Genomic DNA, 18,341 nt, shown 5'->3' with positions numbered 1-18,341 from the left:
TTTAGTATTAATCTTTGTGGGAGGGAAGACGCCCAAAGTGAACTCGCAATATATTTTGGCATGATTGCACATTAATCTTAAATTGCCAAGGGCAACTTACGTGCAAGATGAAGAAAATAAAGAACAGCTGTTCCTGGGAAATTTTACAGCCAGCAAATGAAAGTTTTTGCTCACTGTCTCTTTTTTAATCATAATATAATGGGTATGAGATGAGTGTGGGTGGATACAGAGGACAGTCTGATGTGGGAGGAGGGAGCTCAGGAGTCTTGTGGTGTCTGCAAAAATGCATATGCAAAACCGAAATACTAAATCCAGGCTAGTCGGGGCTGATTATTCATTTTTTCAATTAGTCATCTTACTTGCTTTAAGAACAAATAAGTTTCCAAAGCTATTAGCTGCCAGATGAATGGTTGAATAAGATTAATAGGGACAAATTATTCAACTGTCTTGCTACAGAATAGGCATGCTAGATTTTATGTGTTTGGTTCAAATTCTGTGATGAGGTCCCTGTAAGGCTCTGAGGCACTCTTAGCATCATGGTGAAGTGCGTGAGCTCAGAACTCAGCCTTGTTTGGAAGACTTATTAACTCTACAACCAAGTTAGTTACTTAACCTCCTCATCTCTTGGTTTTATCATGTGTAATAGGGGCTAAAGGTAGTATCTCCTTCCCAGGGTTGTTTTAAGAATGCTTGAGGCATTGGCACATATTAAATGGTTAGTAAATGTGAGTTGCTTATTTAGAGATAAATCTATTAAGCGAGCCCAGTCATAGTTAAGTAGTCCTATTATTGTTTCAAGAGTCTGGGAGCACTGAGAAACCTTGCTTAGTTTTTAAAAACAAGTAAGTTACATAGGGAAATAAATCACCTCAGTTTACCTTATCTAGTAACTTTGTGTGGCTTTTGTAACCAGCAGCAAAATTACCTGGTTTGGCACTCAGCCTTCTGTTCTCAGTGTCCCGCAGACACGGGAGCAGTCACATGGCCAAGGGACAGTGAAGAAAAGGGAAGAGGCTCAGCAAGGATGATCTCAAGCTGTCCAAAGAAAGAGATCCTCCAACGTTGCCTAAAATTTAGTCCCTGATGCCGCAGCTGCTCTGAGTGGAGGCAGGTGGCAGCAAGGAGACATGCTCCAGCCCTTTCTAACGCCCTGGTCTCTGTAGAGAGGGGATGACAGGAACCTTGCAAAATGCAACGGCCGACTTTTGCCTTGACTTTGAGTCTCTTCATTGACTTATATAAGTAAAATTTGTAATGGTTTAAGCTACATGAATGATGAATTTGAAAATAAGACATACCTTGATTTAACTGTCCCCTCCATCCCATCTTACTTTAATTACTTACCTATTCCGGGACATGGACATGTTAAATGGGCTTTAGGCAACACTTTCTGGATGTTTCTTACAGGAAAGAGATTGGAGGAAAAAATGCTGGAGATATGGTTCCTTTTCTTAAAGGGTAGCTTTAATGTAGTTTCACGACAGTAAAGGCTTTGAGATTTTATGCTGCTTTTATAGATTTTCTGCATCATTTCATGAATATAGTCAAAGACATAAGACTCCTGGGCCATTTAGGAAGGTCAGCTTATTACTCTCACATAGTAGGTTGCATTATAGGAGAAGAACTCTGAATTTAGGAAGCAGACTCTTCTGTAAAGGTGGGCAAGCATGTCGGCTTTTTGCTCTAGTTGGAGACACCAATCTCTATTTTCCAAAATTACACATAAACCTGCTTTTTGCTCCAGAGGGAGATGCTGGAGTAGAGGGTGTCTGCCCGCTCTGGGTGCTGCTGGCAGAGGGGAATGGGTGGGTGGTACGATATGAGCAGATGCTCTGTGAGCAGTGGAGGCCACTGTGGTAGATCCCAGGTGCTGTGCTGTGTGTCTGCCTCGGTCCTGTGGGCAGTAGTAAGACACTGACAGGTTTGAGAAGCAGTGTGTTCAGATCTCTGACAGGAAGTGGAATGGATGGGAGTGGTGTGGCTGCGGGAGATGGAAGGTGGGATCACTGGTTGGGTTTTAGAAATGATGCAGATCATTGGTGAGAATAAGGGGGACATCTGTAATACTCTTAACAATAAAGATTTTTAAAAAAGAAATAATGCAAATGAGAGATGATGGAGGTTTAAACTAAGGCATTGACAATGGAAAGACGAGATGGATAGGAACAGAGACTTGGAAGAAAAAACAGAATCCGCGACCTGTGGGTTGTAGCGGGTAAGTAAAAAGTGAATGTAAAAATAGACTCAGAGCTTTCCAGCTAAGGTAATTGCCAACATCTTGAGCCAAGACAGAATGCACGAGGAGAGATAGGTTTGGGAGGAATGTACACTGGTTTTGTAAATCCCGAATTCTAGGTACCTGTGACTTTTCTTTTGGAAGTAGAACGAAGGCAGCAGGAGAGATGGTGGGTATCATTTTCAGAGAGGTGAGGTTTTGAATGTCAGTCATTCAGGTGGATGGTGAGGTAAGAAGGTAAGGGAGCAAAAGGAAGAATCTGAGGATCTTTGTATTCAGGGACAGAGGGGAAGAAGAAGAATGGACACATATGACATATATGGGTTTAGTGGTTGTGAAGGCAAGAAGCTGGAGAATAGCCAGGTTGTACAGGTTGTACTTATGTGTTGTTCCCACAAGAACCCTATGAGACAGTGGCATTTATGTGAGCAACTGAAGTGCAGAGACATGGTTTGACTTGTACAAGACTCAGAGCTAGAAAGCAGGAGACCGAAAAGCAAATCTAAGACTGAGTTATTCATACCAGTGCTTTCAGCCACAAGGAAAGGGAGGAGATGGAGATGCAGCAGGCTGATCTTCTGAGGATGTTGACGATGGACAAAATAAAGAGGACACACATTTTCAAAGAACAGAGATGATTTGAAACTGTAGACAATAGGAAAGGAAAGTGGGGAGGGAAGATTTAAGTATCTCTGAAGTGCTCCTCTAGCTTTGGGATGAAGCCATTCTAAAGTCACACCTACCTGTCTGCTTTCCATTCCAACTTAATCAAGGACCTCTGCAGGTTCACCATCTGCCCAGGAAAGAATTGCTTGCTTTGCTGGGAATCTCTGCAACACTGTGGGAAGTCTCTTAGTCGTAGACATAATGACGTGTGGAATCTGCATCTGACAGTATTTTAAATCCTAATATGCAGCATTTTCTGAGTGTTTCCTGTACTCTAGCTGCCAAATCTTATACTACTCAGTAGGTAGTTGAGCAGATATATCTTATTTAATAGTCCTTAAGTGCGTATGAGGAGTCTACGATTCAGAGCAAGTTAAGGGAAACTGAACAGAGGCTGTGAGATCCTCCTTTCCCTAAGGTTCACTCTGAGAGGAAGGCTGAAGGCCACATCGAACGAGTTGTGGCTACAGCCTCTCTTAAATCCTGGGACAGCAAGACATCTGACAACTGGGGAAAGTTTGGGACCCCAAGTGTTCCAGAGAAAGAGGAAACTCCTTGTTATTCTGTCGCTTGCCTCCAGCCCCAGTCTAGGCAGCCTGCCCACAGGCTTGGGTGGTTATACAAGGAATAGCAACAAGTCTAAGGTTGTCTGATCTGACGCAAAAATACCTTCACTTGTGTTGGTTAGAAACTGGAAATGAAGCCAGCCACACAGAGCATTGGGAATATATAGTCCATTCTGACCCTGACACAAAGGTAGAAGCTAATACACCAAACACTGCTTGTATTTGGACTTGAATTTGAGATGAGACTTAGAGTTAAGTATAGATTGTGTTTACAGAGTCCTGACATCACCAGTACTTCCAGAAATACTAGGTCGGACATGGATATTAGCCTTTTGCTTTTTCCATATTTCTCACGTAGCCTGGGATGGGCAGCAGAAACAGAAGTAGATGTGGTGCAGCCGCCCTCATGTGCCACGGGGTTGGATTTATGAGCTCAGTCTCTGGTTGGTCTGGATGTGGGAAGACAGGTTGAATGAAATCATAAGCCCTTTCCTGACAGTGGGGAAACGACTCATCATCATGCAGATGTGGATTTATATGAAAAGAGTCTGAAGGCCAACCTGAAAGTGAAAGCAACACTTCGCAGGAAGGGAAAATGCAGATTGGTTCCTGGCAGATAGAAGCTCTCTGTAATGTTTTTCTCTCCGCTGCCCAAATAATTATGATCCAGGGGAGAAATTCCAAATGTTATTGGTGAGCAGTAATTTCATATTTTCCATGAGTCATTCATATTAAATGAACGTTGACTCTCTTCCCAACATGTGCTTTATTTTTATGAAAGTGGGCTGTCGACTGCATGCCTTGGTTAGGATAGGATGACTTTTATGTTTATTGTGCCTAGCTGTTTTGATATTAATTTTGAATTTTATGCTCAGTTAAAGCTTTGAATGTGTGGTATGTGGGGCTGATGCAAACGCTTTACAAACATTACCTCCTTTAATTTTCACAACAACCCCATTCCTTCATTAACCTCATTTATCAGGCAAAGAGGCGGAGACACAGGGAGACTGAGTAACTTACCAGGTCATACAGTTGGGAGGTGGTCAAGTTGGAAGTTTCCAGGCTATCAGTAACCTTAACCTGTAATAATTTATATCTTACAAACTCAACAAATTTGTGTCTCCAGGATATATATAATCTATCTACACGGCTTAAAATGTTATCTCATTTTGGGCTTTTCATCTTTGTACAGCAATAATCTTATAACATTCCCAGTGTTTAGAAATCATCTACCTTGCTTCGTACAGTACTGAGTGCATTGTATGTGTTGAAAACAGTGCATTCTTCTTCCAAAGTTTAGAATCCTTATTCTATAATACAACACCTTAAATGTATCATGCTGAATGGTATTTCCCTTTGATGGAATAGGGCAGTGATGGTGAACCTATGACATGCGTGTCAGAGGTGACACGCGAACTCATTTTTTTGGTTGATTTTTCTTTGTTAAATGGCATTTAAATATATAAAATAAATATAAAAAATATAAATCTTTGTTTTACTATGGTTGCAAATATCAAAAAATTTCTATATGTGAGACGGCACCAGAGTTAAGTTAGGGTTTTTCAAAATGCTGACATGCCGAGCTCAAAAGGTTCGCCATCACTGGATTAGGGGAATCATTTTGGGGTCTGCATGCTTATATTTAAAAATAACTTAATAGGAACACATATTTTTGCAGAACTTTAAAATGGTATGAATTGCCCAGTATCTTGGAAGGATGTCTGCCTATGAGCCTGTTTATTTTTATGTCACTCAGCACAGTGGGTAGCCTGGGAAGTGCTTATCAGACTCAAGTAGACAGTTAAACGTAGTGCCTGTTGAGGATTGGTTGTACACCGTGTGAGGAACACATTGGGAAATTTTTTGTAATTCACCTGTGACCTGAAACAATATTCACGAGTCTCATCATTGCTTCCTTTTAATCACTTTTATAGCTTATCATTCTTCACCTTTGTGTTTGGTATTTTCTCACAAATTTTTCCTGATCGTTTTACCTATAGTGCATTTTTTCTTTTATTTTCAAAAATCTTTCAAGATTGGTTAATATTTATAACTATATAAATATATAATTCTAAAACACATTACAGTGATACAATTTTATGCATATATAAATATTAATCATGTTTGTTCATTCCGTAGCCTGTAGGAGAATTTGTCTTTGCAGTGCTGGTGGGATATGTAACCTGTATTTGTATTTATACATACACATGTATAAATATGCACATGTGCCCCATTAGTAATAACATATGGCAGACTTCTTTAAAAAAATTGTTTTTTGTTGAAAGTATTATATATGTCCCCCTTTTTCTCCCATTGATCCCCTCCAGCCCGCCCTGTCCCCACCCCCATCCCCCCCCACCCCCGCAGGCCTTCAGCACCCTATTGTCTGTGTCCATGGGTTATGCAGATATGCATACAAGGTCTTTAGTTGATTACCTCCCATTTACCCACCTCCCCTTCCTTCCCTCTGAGATTTCCTCACTCTGTTCCATGCTTTCATGTCTCTGGATCCACTCTGTTCATTAGTTTATTTTGTTACTTAGATTCCACATATGAGTGCGGTCATGTGATACTTGTCTTTCTCTTGAGTGACTTATTTCACTTGGCATGTTACTCTCCTGGTCCCTCCATGCTGTCTCAAAGGGTAAGAGATACTTCTTTTTTGCTTGTGCATAGTATCCCATGGTGTAACTGTACCACAGCTTTTTTACCCACTTATCTACTGATGGGCACTTGGGCTGTTTCCAGATCTTAGCTATTGTAAATTGTGCTGCTATGTACATAGGGGTGCATACATTCTTTCTGATTGGTGCTTTGGGTTTCTTAGGATATATTCCCAGAAGTGAGATCACTGGGCCAATGGCAGATCCATATTTAATTTTTTGAGGGAACTCCCATGCGGCAGACTTTTGATGTAAATCCTGTGAATACAAGAAGGAACATTAATGACCTTTCACCCCTGTTGTCAACATGCACAAGTGCAAACACGATTTATCCCCTCCCCAAATATTGATCATTTACCTCATTCTATGACAAACACTCTTCTTATTACTAAATGAGAGCTGAATCTGTTAGTTTACAGACCCATAGAAAGTGATCATTTATTTCTGTAAAATCACACACCTGCAAAAACTTTAAAAAATAATTGTGTGCCTGTTACCATAGCAAGTGTTTATGTTCCACTTTGAGCCTTACCCCTTCATATTGTTATATCTGTATTTTATAGTTACAAATCGCCTTTTCTGTCTCTCTTACTTTTCTTTCCTTATTTCTTTGCTAATCAGTCATCACCTTATTATTCATTTATTCAGTTCATTCACTAATTTATTCAGTCCATTTGTTAAGTCTACACTGCGTGCTGAGGACTGTGCAAGGCATTAAGGATACTGAGCTTTCAGGTACAGAATCTATTTCTGAAGCTTAAAGGAAAGGAAAGACTTCGTGGCTCAGTTGGTTCCAAGTTGCTTTCTCTTTTCACTTTATATTTCTTTTTAATTTTACCCCATTTTTCACTTTATTCCACCTCAGTGCCTGAAATACAGCCAGCACTCAATAATTCCTAAGAAGTTAATAGGAAATTAAGTGTTATATAATTTTTAGCCTGTTATCTTCTCATTTATTTCCGGTTTTCATTTTGTGTTCTCCATTTGTCTGTGTGTGTGTGTGTGTTTTAATGACCTGTCTTCTCGCTTCTGCTTCTTGGAATTGCCACTTTGTTTCCTTCTTACCACATCTACTTGCCAGACTTTGCCTCCACCTCTGTTATTGAACCAAATTTGTCAACCATGCTAACTTTTCTTTTTGCCTCTAATTCGTTTATTGTTTCAGATCATCTTACTGTTTCAGATTATCTTACTTGCTTTTGTGCTTCTCCAGCCCACCCACAAGGGCCTCTGGGGACCCCTGGCAGGTCCGTAGCTCCACACAGGTGTTTTCTGGTGCTGAATAGACTCGTGCTGCTCCAGTCATTTGGGTTCTGAGAGGGAGGCAGTTGGGCAGAGATGGAGATGAAACCTGACTCATTCCCGTTTCTAACCCTCTCCTCCAGGAAGATCTGGGCGGTGTCCTGTGACAGCGCTGTGTGAGATTGGAGGAGGCAGGTGGTGGGAAGTCAGACACAGTTGATTTCACCTTACTCACTTTGCCCAGGGACAGCTGTCATCACCCGCCCATCACTGTAATGGAGAGCGCTTCCCTTTTCTTTCCTGCTGATCAGAACTGATCGTAGTTATCAGAAGAAAAAAAATATTTGGGCCTGTAAACATGTTGAGCGGATGACAATATTTGTGAAAAGTTAGAAAGTGTTGTAATAATGATAGCAAATCAGTGGGCCTTGATATTCTGAAAAAGTTTTAATAATTTGGATATCTTAACTTTAACTTTTCATTTCCTAACTATAATGTCTGTTTTGGCCCAAGTCCAATCTGTTATCAGTAGTTCTAAATTAATTTCAAGTCATATCAGCCTAGCTATAGTCTATTCTGCACTCAACTACTTTATGCAAGGCCCCATGAAAGCTACTAAAAACAACAGTAACAAAAAACAAGGTTGACCTCGTATCTTTTCAGGTAAAATATCTGTGTATTCAGGGAGAGAACGTAGAAGAACACAGGCCTTCAGTTTGTAATCTGAAAATTCTGAAGTTGGATGTATTTCAGAATTTAGATTTTCTTTTAAATTTAAAAAGGTAATAAGGGACATATACTGTACAGTCTATCATTTCCAGATAGGTTTGGTATGGAATAACTTTAAAATAAATGTTTTTATTGATTTCAGAGAGAGGATGGGAGAGGGGGAGAGAGATAGAAACCTCAATGATAAGAGAGAACCACCAGTTGACTGCCTCCTGCACATCCCCTACTGGGGATACAGCCCACAACTCAGGCATGGGCCTTAAGTGGTAACCAAACCGTGATCTCATGGTTCATAGGTTGAGGCTTACCACTGATCCATACCGGCCGGGCAGAAATTACTTTTAACATGGTGAAATAAAAATATTCACACTGAGTGGGGAAAATAAAAACTCAACCTGATGTCAGGTCAGGCATTGAAATTTATTGATTTTGTGAATTGTGCATAAGAGATTGTTGGTTAGTTTTAAAACGTAATTAAGTGTTAAAAGGATTAATTATGAGCCACTCTCAGAATAAGGGAATATCACTATGGTGTCAGAAAGATGGTATTTTATCTGGTTTTGAAGGTCTGGATAGAACTTTATTTTTGCTCACTGTTGAATCCTTGGTAGCTAGACTCGCACCTGCCACATATTTTATAAATAATATTTGACAGATGAGTAATTTATGAGGAGAAGGGAGGAGACTTCCACTTGAATGTGGATGTGGAGAAGGGAATGCATTTGGTTATTGTGGGCCAATCAGTGGTCTCTGCCCTGATTAAAGCGAATACTCCACACAGTACATGTGGGTAGGTGAGGTGGGGACCATAATCGGTGTTTATGCCTTACATACTTGTTCATCTGAGGAGTTTAGACTGTATTGATGGCTTACTCTTAAAAGGGGATGGAAGAGAACTTAGATAATCAGAGGTTTGGAAAATAAAAAGTTAAAAAAACAGAGATGATGTTCCGAATGGATTATGGGTGTATGTGTTTCCTGGAAGGGTGCCTTAAAAAAATGTGTGTGTATCACATTTAAAACTGTCAAGAAACAGAGATTACTCTGAGTTTGAAGAAAATGCCGACACTGACCTGTTGAATTTGGAAAGTGACAGGGTGGAAATCAAAGAAAATTTCAAAATCCTAATACTTGGTGATTACAAATAGTGATCCCTTTGGCTGAAAGAGGGAAATTTGAGAGAAGCTGGAGAAAATAGGCTAAACCCACTGACATGACTTGGCATATTGAGTGGTTTGTATTCTTTAAAGTCTTTAGTAATATCTTTTGTGTGATGTGTTTATAGATATAAAGCATGCTCCAGTTTCCATAGTCCATAGCATCTAAGAACAATGCAACAGAAAATCTTACATAACTTGAGTGTATGTGTTTTACATGCTACTTCCTAGCTGCTTTTGTACAAAGTTTATTTAAATTTCATTAAAAAATAAAAGCTGTGCTGAGTAGCATTAATTACCCCTTGCACCTTTTCATTACGCATTAGCAATTAACTCTACTTCTCGCAGGATGATGAATTTGAACTTGATCAATTATCTGATAGTAATTGCCAGTACAAAGTGATTGTTATTGCCGAAGTAACATTTTTATTTAATTTTTCCATGTATTTCAAGTACGTTTATTTGACTGTAGAATATGGCTTGCTCTTTTGGCTTCTGGCAATGAGGTCAGACTGTTTTAGGTCTCTCAAATAGAGTAGTATTGGGTGGAGGGGAGGTGGGAATCCTCTGGTATTTTAAACTGCCATGGCCTTCTGGACTCCAGGAGGAGGAAGGAATGAAGCTCAGCAGGCTCACACTCTGAGTTGATAAATTTCTTTCCTTCTTTTTTCCAATTCCTTGCAGAACTGACCTGCATTTTCCTCCTCCCTTGTAGTCGGTGAGCATTCCCCATGAGGAAGGCGTGTCTCTGCTACTTAGGTTCTTTAGCGTTCTGAATAGACTTGTCTAGACAGAAGGGGTGGCCTTTGCTCTCCGGTTCTTGGCTCTGTTGAGTAATTGAGAGAACACGTGTGGGCATCACCTCTTTTCCCTCGCATCACAACACAGGGTGTAGGCTACTGTCTATGATCTCAGAGGCAGCATCCAGGCTGGGAGCTTTCGCATCTTGCCCAAGCTCTCAGCTTACGAGTGACTGAGCTGTGATTTGAATTCAGTTCTTTAGACTGTGTCTAGTATTTATTTTTCATCACCCCAGGCAGGGAGACAGAAAGCAAGTATGGCCCTAGCTGGTTTGGCTCAGTGGATAGAGTGTTAGAGTGTCGGCCTGCGGACTGAAGGGTCCTGGGTTCGATTCCGGTCAAGGGCACATGCCCGGGTTGCAGGCTCGATCCCCAGTAGGGACGTGCAGGAGGCAGCCAATCAATGATGTTCTCTCATAATTGATGTTTATATCTCTCTCTTCCTCTCTGAAATCAATAAAATATATTTAGGAACTCATACAACTTAACAGAAGGAAAATAAACAATCCCATCAAAAAATGAGCAACAGACCTAAATAGATACTTTTTGAAAAAACAGAAGGCCAAGAGACATATGAAAACATGCTCAAAGTCACTAATCATCTGAGAAATGCAAATCAAAATGACAATAATGTACCATCTCACACCTGTCAGAATGGCTATCATCAAGAAATCAATAAATGATAAGTGCTGGCAAGGTTGCAGAGAAAAAGGAACCCTCGTGCACTGCTGGTTGGAATGCAGACTGGTGCAGCCACTGTGGAGAACTATATGGGGTTTCCTCAAAAAACTAAAAATGGAACTTCCATTTGACCCAGTGATCCCACTCCTAGGAATATATCCCGAGAAATCAGAAACACCAATCAGAAAGGATATATGCACCCCTATGTTCATAGCAGCACAATTTTCAATAGCTAAGATTTGAAAACAGCCTAAGTGCCCATCAGTAGATGAGTGGATTAAAAAACTGGTACATCTACACAGTGGAATACTATGCTGCTGTACTAGTAAGAAGGAAGGAACTCCTACCATTCACAACAGCGTGGATGGACCTGGAGAGCATTATGCTAAGTGAAGTAAGTCAGTTAGAGAAAGATAAATATCACATAATCTCATTTGTGGAATGAACAACATAAACTGATGAACAAAAACAGATCCAGAGACAGAGAAGCATCGATCAGACCGTCAAACCTCAGAGGGAAGGTGGGGGAGGGTGGGGGAAGGGGGACAGATCAACCAAAGGACTTGTATGTATGCATATAAGCCTAACCAATGGACACAGAAAATGGGGGGGGGGGTGAGGGCATGAGCGGGGGTGGTGGTGGGCAATGGGGGGATAAGGACACATATGTAATACCTTAATAAAGAAAAAAAAAAGAAAAAAGTATACTCCCATGGGCAAATTTCATGGCCTGTTTGGTGTTTTTTTCTTTGTTTTGAAAACTTTGGAGATTAGAGGCATCATCCCCTCGTCAGCCCGTCAGCCCGTTGTGTTCAACATGCATAGTGCAGAAAGTAAACACATAGGCAGAAATCTACAACTCTTTGGAGAAATAAATAAGTCACATGTTCTGGAAGTCATTATTTTCTGATGAAAGTTTTTAAGCATAAAAAGAGTAGAGAAAGTGGTGCAATGAACTCCCATTTTTGTTGTCACTCAGACTCGGTGATTACCAGGATTTTGCTGCAATTGCTTTCCCCTTCTTAAAGTGAATCTAACACAGGTCACTCCTTTCAGTATCTAACTTAAAAAATATAAACTATTTTTGACATAACCTAATGCCACTCACAGTTTCCTGATTGCCTCCAAAAGTCCTTTTAAAATTGGTTTATTCAACTCAGTATCAAAACAAGGTCATGTGTTCAACATACTTAATGTTTGACAGTAACTTTTCTTTTCTTTCATGCCTGCTGTACTCAGGGATACTTTGCTTGTAGGTCTCTACAGAGAGAAAATGCAGCGATTTGGTTTGTTTTGATGTAGAGTTTGAGTGATGCTTATTTAAAATTTCAGAGTTTCTCATCGGACGGTGCATTTAACAGCTCTGAACAACAAAAACAGCTCTGCTGCAGTTTTGAATGCATATCCATGGTCTTCAAGAATCATCCAAACAGTGATTTTTTGCTGAGTATTAAGCGACACTTTATTATTTTTATTTTTTTACTAGTGGCCCAGTGCACGAAATTTGTGCAGGGGCAGGGGTGTCCCTCAACCCGGCCTGCACCCTCTCCAATCTGAGAACCCCTGGGGGATGTCTGATTGCCAGTTTAGGCCCGATCCCACAGGCAGTCAGACATCCCTCTTGCAATCCGGGACCGCTGGCTCCTAACCGCTCACCTGCCTTCCTGCCTGATCACTCCTAACCACTCTCCAGTCTGCCTGCCAGCCTGCTTGCCCCCAACTGCCTCCCCTGCCAGCCTGCTTGCCCCCTACTGCCCCACCCCTGACCTGCTCAGCCCCAACTTCCCCCCCACCAGCCTGCTCGCCCCCAGCTACGGGTCCCCCCCGCCCCCCCCACCCCTCCCCAAGCATGCTTGCCCAAAACTACTACTCCTGCTGGCCTGATCACGCCCAACTGCCCCCCACTGCCGGCCTGCTTGCCCCCAACTGACACTCCCTGCTGGCCTGCTCACCCCCACTGCCCCCCCTGCCGGCCTGATTGCCGTCAACTGCCTCCCCCCCATCACTGGCCTGCTTGCCCCCAACTGTCCCCCCTGTCGGCCTGCTCACCCCCAACTTCTCCCACCGCTGGCCTGATCACCCCCAACTGCCCTCCCCTCCTGGCCTGATCGCCCTTAACCGCCTCTGCCTCAGCCCTGCCACTATGGCTTTGTCTGGGTGGTGGCCACGAGCCGGCTGGGACTACCAAGGAAGCCAAGCCTCCGCCTCCCACCTGCTCTCCATGGCTGCAGCTGGTGCTGCCATCTTTGTCATGTCAATTTGCATATTCCCTCCTTATTGGCTGAAGGTGCTGCCATCTTTATTGCCAAGTGATGGTTAATTTGCATATTACTCTTTTTATTAGATAGGATATATTTAAAAGTTTTTATGTTTTTTTATTGATTTTAGAGAGAGAGGAAGGAAGAGGGAAAGATAGAAACATCAATGAGAGAGAAACATCAATTGGCTGCCTCCTGCTTGCTCTCTACTGGGGTTTGAGCCTGAAACTCTGGGCTTGGGCCCGACCTGGATGGAGCCAGCCATCTTGTGCACAGGACGACTCTCAACCAAATGAGCCACAGTGGCCGAGGCAGCACCATATTACTTATAAAAGGCTGAAGTTTTAAAGAAGAAAATGTCAAGAATAAGTACACATAATAAACATTAAAGTTGTGTATTTTACACTATATTGGTATACATGAATACTGCTTAACTAATTTCATTGACATGAATTCATTACATTTTGTCTACATGGAACATTGTTTATGACATGATTTTCCAACCAAAACTCATGAATACCTAGCTGCTAAACAAGTTAGTAAACACTTGCTTTTGTCAAACGTTATTTTTATACTCAACAGGAATGCTGTTAATGTGAGTTAGCAAAGATTTCTGAAAGCAACTGTTTGTTGACAGATTTTAAAACATGACAGTCTCGTATTTTGTTAATGTTTTGTCTCTTCCAATAGGTATAAATGACCAAGGACTGTACAGAGTTGTGGGGGTGAGTTCAAAGGTCCAGAGACTTCTCAGTATGTTAATGGGTATGCCTCTTTTCTAATCATTTTCCATGCATGATTTGTTTATGTTCATTGACGTCACGAATTAATGTTTCATAGTCACGTCCAGCATACTTGCGAATCCATTCTCTTCTGCTGCCTAGCTTAGTTCTCTCCCAGTTGTCTCCGAGAGGTAGATTAGTGTTTGCATCAGCACAGATTACCCACTTCCCCTTGACTTACTAAAAAATGCAAGACAAGAAAAGCACTAAGTTTCCACTCACGCAGGAAAGTAGCAGCCAGGCCTCTGTGGCTTCCAAATTGGCTGTCGAGAGTCCTGACAGTCCATGTGATTGGACAAGACCACGGGGAGGTGCTGATTTTTATGGAGCTTCCCAAACTGACATTTGACAGCAAGAGTCTGGTTCTCAGGGGTCCGTTGGTATTCACAGGGACTTGTTTGTAGTTTGCACCAGGCTCTCCTCCAGAACCATGCACGCCCCATCTGTGCTGATAACACAGTGTTCTTTGGCATCACAGACCAAAGGAAGCCAGAAAGTGAATGCATTTCATCACCCCAGACGTTATTGGGATGACAAAGCGCTTTTCCATTGCACACGGCTGCCAGTGCAGTGCCACCTGTAAGATGCCCGCTTCTCCTCCCACCCCAGAGCAGACTGCCTCTGGAGGAGTGATACTAGCTCATCAAGCTTGAGGGCCTGCGTGTCATTAGGACCTTGCTAAATATTAATTAATGTGATATCTCACCTTAATTAATCAACATTCACAGTGCCCTCAGGCGTACCATCGATGCATTTAAAACCTGTCTGCATCTTAAAGCACTGTAGCAAAGACTCATTTTTAGGAAGCAGAAACCAGGATAAATAAAACCATCAATTGAGATGTCACAGATAGGATTGCTTGTTTGGCTGTATTGGAATTAAGGATTTAATAAGCAGCAACCTTTTATTTTTTTTAAGCTATTAACCACAGGTAGAAGTTTCCCATCATCAGTTGGAGACCTCATTAGAATACATCCACTCCCATGAGCTGCTTTATTTTCTGCCTCTCTGGTTTAACTTGGGTTGCCGTTTTGGCAGTCAGATTTTCCCTTTTGCCATTAGCGGTCTCCAAATTAAATAGGCTCAGGTTGCCAGTGGTTCAGTAGCAGCTGGAAGAGTTTAATGGGACTATAGCATCTGCTTTTAGTTCATTTTAAAATTAGAAACACTTTTCTCATTTCCAAGATGGTGTTATGATGATTAGAACTGGAAGGCTGTTGCTCTCAGAAGGGGGGGTTTTGGCTGACAGGCACACACTGTGGCAGTCAGTTGGTCTTAAGGATCCTGCCACTATTTTTATTATCTCCTGTTCATATTCAGGGTCAGTTCCAACAGGGTGCCTCTGTGGCCACCCCAAGTGTTAAATTGCCCCCAAATTTGTACATTTGTTTTTAGTCTCACAAAATCCCACGTGATTTGTATCCTTGAACTCCAAGGGTAGTTTCTTTCCTCTGCTCCTGGGAAATGTCTCATTGACAGTCCTTAACTTGCAAGGTGTTTTAAAAATAATCGAAGCCCTCAAAATCTCATGACCTGGAAAACTGTTTTTGCTTTCCGTGAGACTCAGAACAGAGAAGTCCAGGACCCAAGTGTGACAGCCTCATTTATGTTGCTGGCAAAGGAAAGACTGTGTTTTCAGTGGTATTGTGCAAACAGAGGAAGTTAGAACATTGATGTGAGGGAAAGATGCTGGCTTGTTCGTTTTGTATTAAGTATTAATTCATTTAAAGGGGCTGTAAAATAAATTATTTTATTTAATCTATAAATAATTCCTGGTATAAGTTTAAGATTGTCAATCACAAATTTTGGATTTTTATTAGCATTAATATTATTTTATTATTACTTTCTCACCAACTCAAACTTTAGCGCTTAACAAAATAGATTTACCCACTTTCCTAATAAATTTACAGTTTCTTTAAGATATGTCTTTACTTTCATTCTGATTCAGCAAGTGTTCAAATTCAAATAATTTATACTTCTTCCAAAAAAAACGGATTTTAGAGTTTCTGAATAGCCGTGTATAGAACTATTTCATAGACATTCTTTCTCTCCAACTTCCCCATCTCTATACATTATTTTAAGATTATATATATCTTAGTGAAAAAAAATTGGCTGAGTCTGCCAGATGTTTAACTTTGCACTTTTAAACCAATCAATGTTTCCTCCCTCTCTAGATAATTAATTCTGATAAGTTTGCTCATTTGTAGTACTGTGCACTTAGTTTTTAATATTGCTATTCCTCCAGGTAATGTTTATTCCAAATTTGAATTTTTCAAAGCACCTTTTGTTTGTAATGCATTTTTCTTTGTACAAATAAAAAATGATGTAATTTTTAAGTATCTGAGAAAAAGTTCCAAGTGATCTTACACTTTTTAAGAAGAACTTTGATTTACTTAGTTTTCTAGTTCTTGGAAAGGAATTCTTACTTTGGTATTATTTTTCTATTATTGCCATTTTTACATACATTTTTTTGTACTGTTTAAAATATTTTGAGTATTCCTTAATACTCACATGTAGAAGTTTGGATGATTTTGAAAGAAAGGATGCCTGCTCAAATCTTGCAAGTTTTCTTCACTTGTTCCCATTTTCCGTATGTTTCCACCCTTCATATTTAAGAATAAAAGAGAAAAAAAATCTTTCTATTGTTCTTTCTTCTCCTCCTCTCCTCCTGCCCTCCCCCCTCTCCTTCCCCCTTCTCTCCAGCGCTTCTCTCCTGTCTGACTGCCAATGTGAAATACTAATGGCAGTTGACAATGGAAAGTCAGTAGTACCCTTCCAGGCCTGGGCACAGAGGGTAGTGGTCTGCTGGATTCCCAGCGGCTCCCTAGTTTTCCCTGGACAAAAATTCTTAAGTTCCCAAGAGAAAATGTTCAGGTGACTTCCTTCCCTTCACAGATGATTTTCCTTCCCTTCCCTTTGGCTCCAACAGAGGGCGCACTTGGTCTCAAAAAAAGTTTTGGGTTTTTTGTTGGTTTGATTTTTAGAGAGAGCAGTTGGGAAAGGCAGGGAGAAGTATCAGATGAGGTGTCTTTGGGTGAGTCATTTTTTTAGTAAGTGGGGTGAGAATATAACAGATTAATTACAATAGTTATGGGTAGTTTAGAACTGAGAAGAGTTAGAATTTCACATGTTCTGCCTTTTTCCCCACTTGGAATGAAAATACCAGAGCAGGGGGAAACTTGTGAGAAAAGGTGATAGCAGCTTGTGTGTGCTGGTGAATGTGGTAGTTATTTCTACATAAATATAATTTGCAAAAAAAAGATTGAATGCTTTTAAATTTAGACAGAGAACTATAGAAAACAAGTAAAACTAATTTAGAAGTGTTTTACTTAAAAAATTAGCTTCTTTACATTGTAGAACAACTTTTCCACATAGGTTGGTGAAAAAGTAAACTAATAGCTGAAAAAAAATTCATTTTCAGAATTCACTCAACCACTATGCTTCTTAAGTACTTTCAAATGAGACCCCAGTGAGTGCCAACACTTACATTTAGGTTGGGCTGGAAATTTCCTGTTTCAAAAAAATGACCACTGGTTAGTTATAAAATTATGAAACATAATCCAAATAAAAAGCCAACTGTTTGGATCTGTGCTTGTTAATTTAAATTTTTAAGTAATCCACCAGGTGGTTCCCTTGGTCAGAAAGGAAGCAAAATGTTTACCTTATTTACAATAGGACATATATTCTCATGTAACAGTGCAATGCATTTTAAGTTTGAATCCCAAATAAGTTATTAACACATTTATCTAGTCCCAGTGCATCCACTGATTGTAAAAAAACTGCTATGATGATTGAGTTATTTGAAAACAGTAACATTTAAGAAAGGATCAGTACCATAGACACAATGTAGTTATTAGCTCCTGAGGTAGCAGCTACGTTTTATTCCATGAATTCAAAGGATGGCTTTTTTTTTTCTCGTTGAAAAAAATAAGATTCTCAAAATATAGAATGATACTTTGGTAGAAAGCTGAAAATAAAAGATTTCATTTAGAAGCCTTTCCTTCAGAAGGATTTAAAAATGGTGATTTTCTGGGAGCAAGTTGATTGAATATGTTATCTGACTTGTATGTTAAAATGAGATTTAAATAATTGATGTAATGAGAGAGAATATTCAGTTACTGAAGTAATTGGTTGGCAAAGCCTTTAGAACAGAATTATTTAGCCCCAGTTATAAAGGATTGCACCTTTAATCAGGGTGCCTAATTTGATTTCTCGAATGTACCTGTGGCTTGTCTGACAAGCTCAGTAACAAATGAGTCCTGAATGGTAGGAACTGATCAAAATGTAACCTGTGTCAGTTGCCATTGTTGTAGTTTATTGCATGCCGCTGTCAGTTGCTGTAATCAAGAACTGCTGAAGCGCTTTAAAAAGTCTCCAGACTTTTGAGTAATTGACTTCATATGTAGGCTGTTATGGCTGTGAAATAACCATCACTTCCTGTTTTACTTGATTTTCAAAAAGTTCGAGAATAACATTGAGTTGTCATCCATCCTTCTTCATACCCAAGCCTAAAACTTTTGAAGAGGCATGGATGACATCATGTGGTGGTCTCATTTTGACA

At 40.4% G+C, this 18,341-nt stretch overlaps 1 protein-coding gene across 1 annotated transcript in view; it reads left to right on the top strand.

The window, feature by feature from the left end:
• ARHGAP10 (Rho GTPase activating protein 10) overlaps positions 1 to 18,341 on the top strand; it is a 260,742-nt gene that overhangs the window by 143,630 nt on the left and 98,771 nt on the right. Inside the window, exon 14 of the mRNA XM_081092259.1 lies at positions 13,689 to 13,763. Within this exon, the coding sequence (XP_080948385.1) occupies positions 13,689 to 13,763 (75 nt within the window). The remainder of the gene's footprint in view (positions 1 to 13,688; positions 13,764 to 18,341) is intronic.

The sequence above is a fragment of the Myotis nattereri genome (genome assembly GCF_964212035.1).
Source record: "Myotis nattereri genome assembly, chromosome: 5".
In the NCBI taxonomy this organism is placed as follows: Eukaryota; Metazoa; Chordata; class Mammalia; order Chiroptera; family Vespertilionidae; genus Myotis; species Myotis nattereri.
Note: the sequence above shows the minus strand (reverse complement) of the source record. Positions and strands in the feature narration are given on the sequence as shown.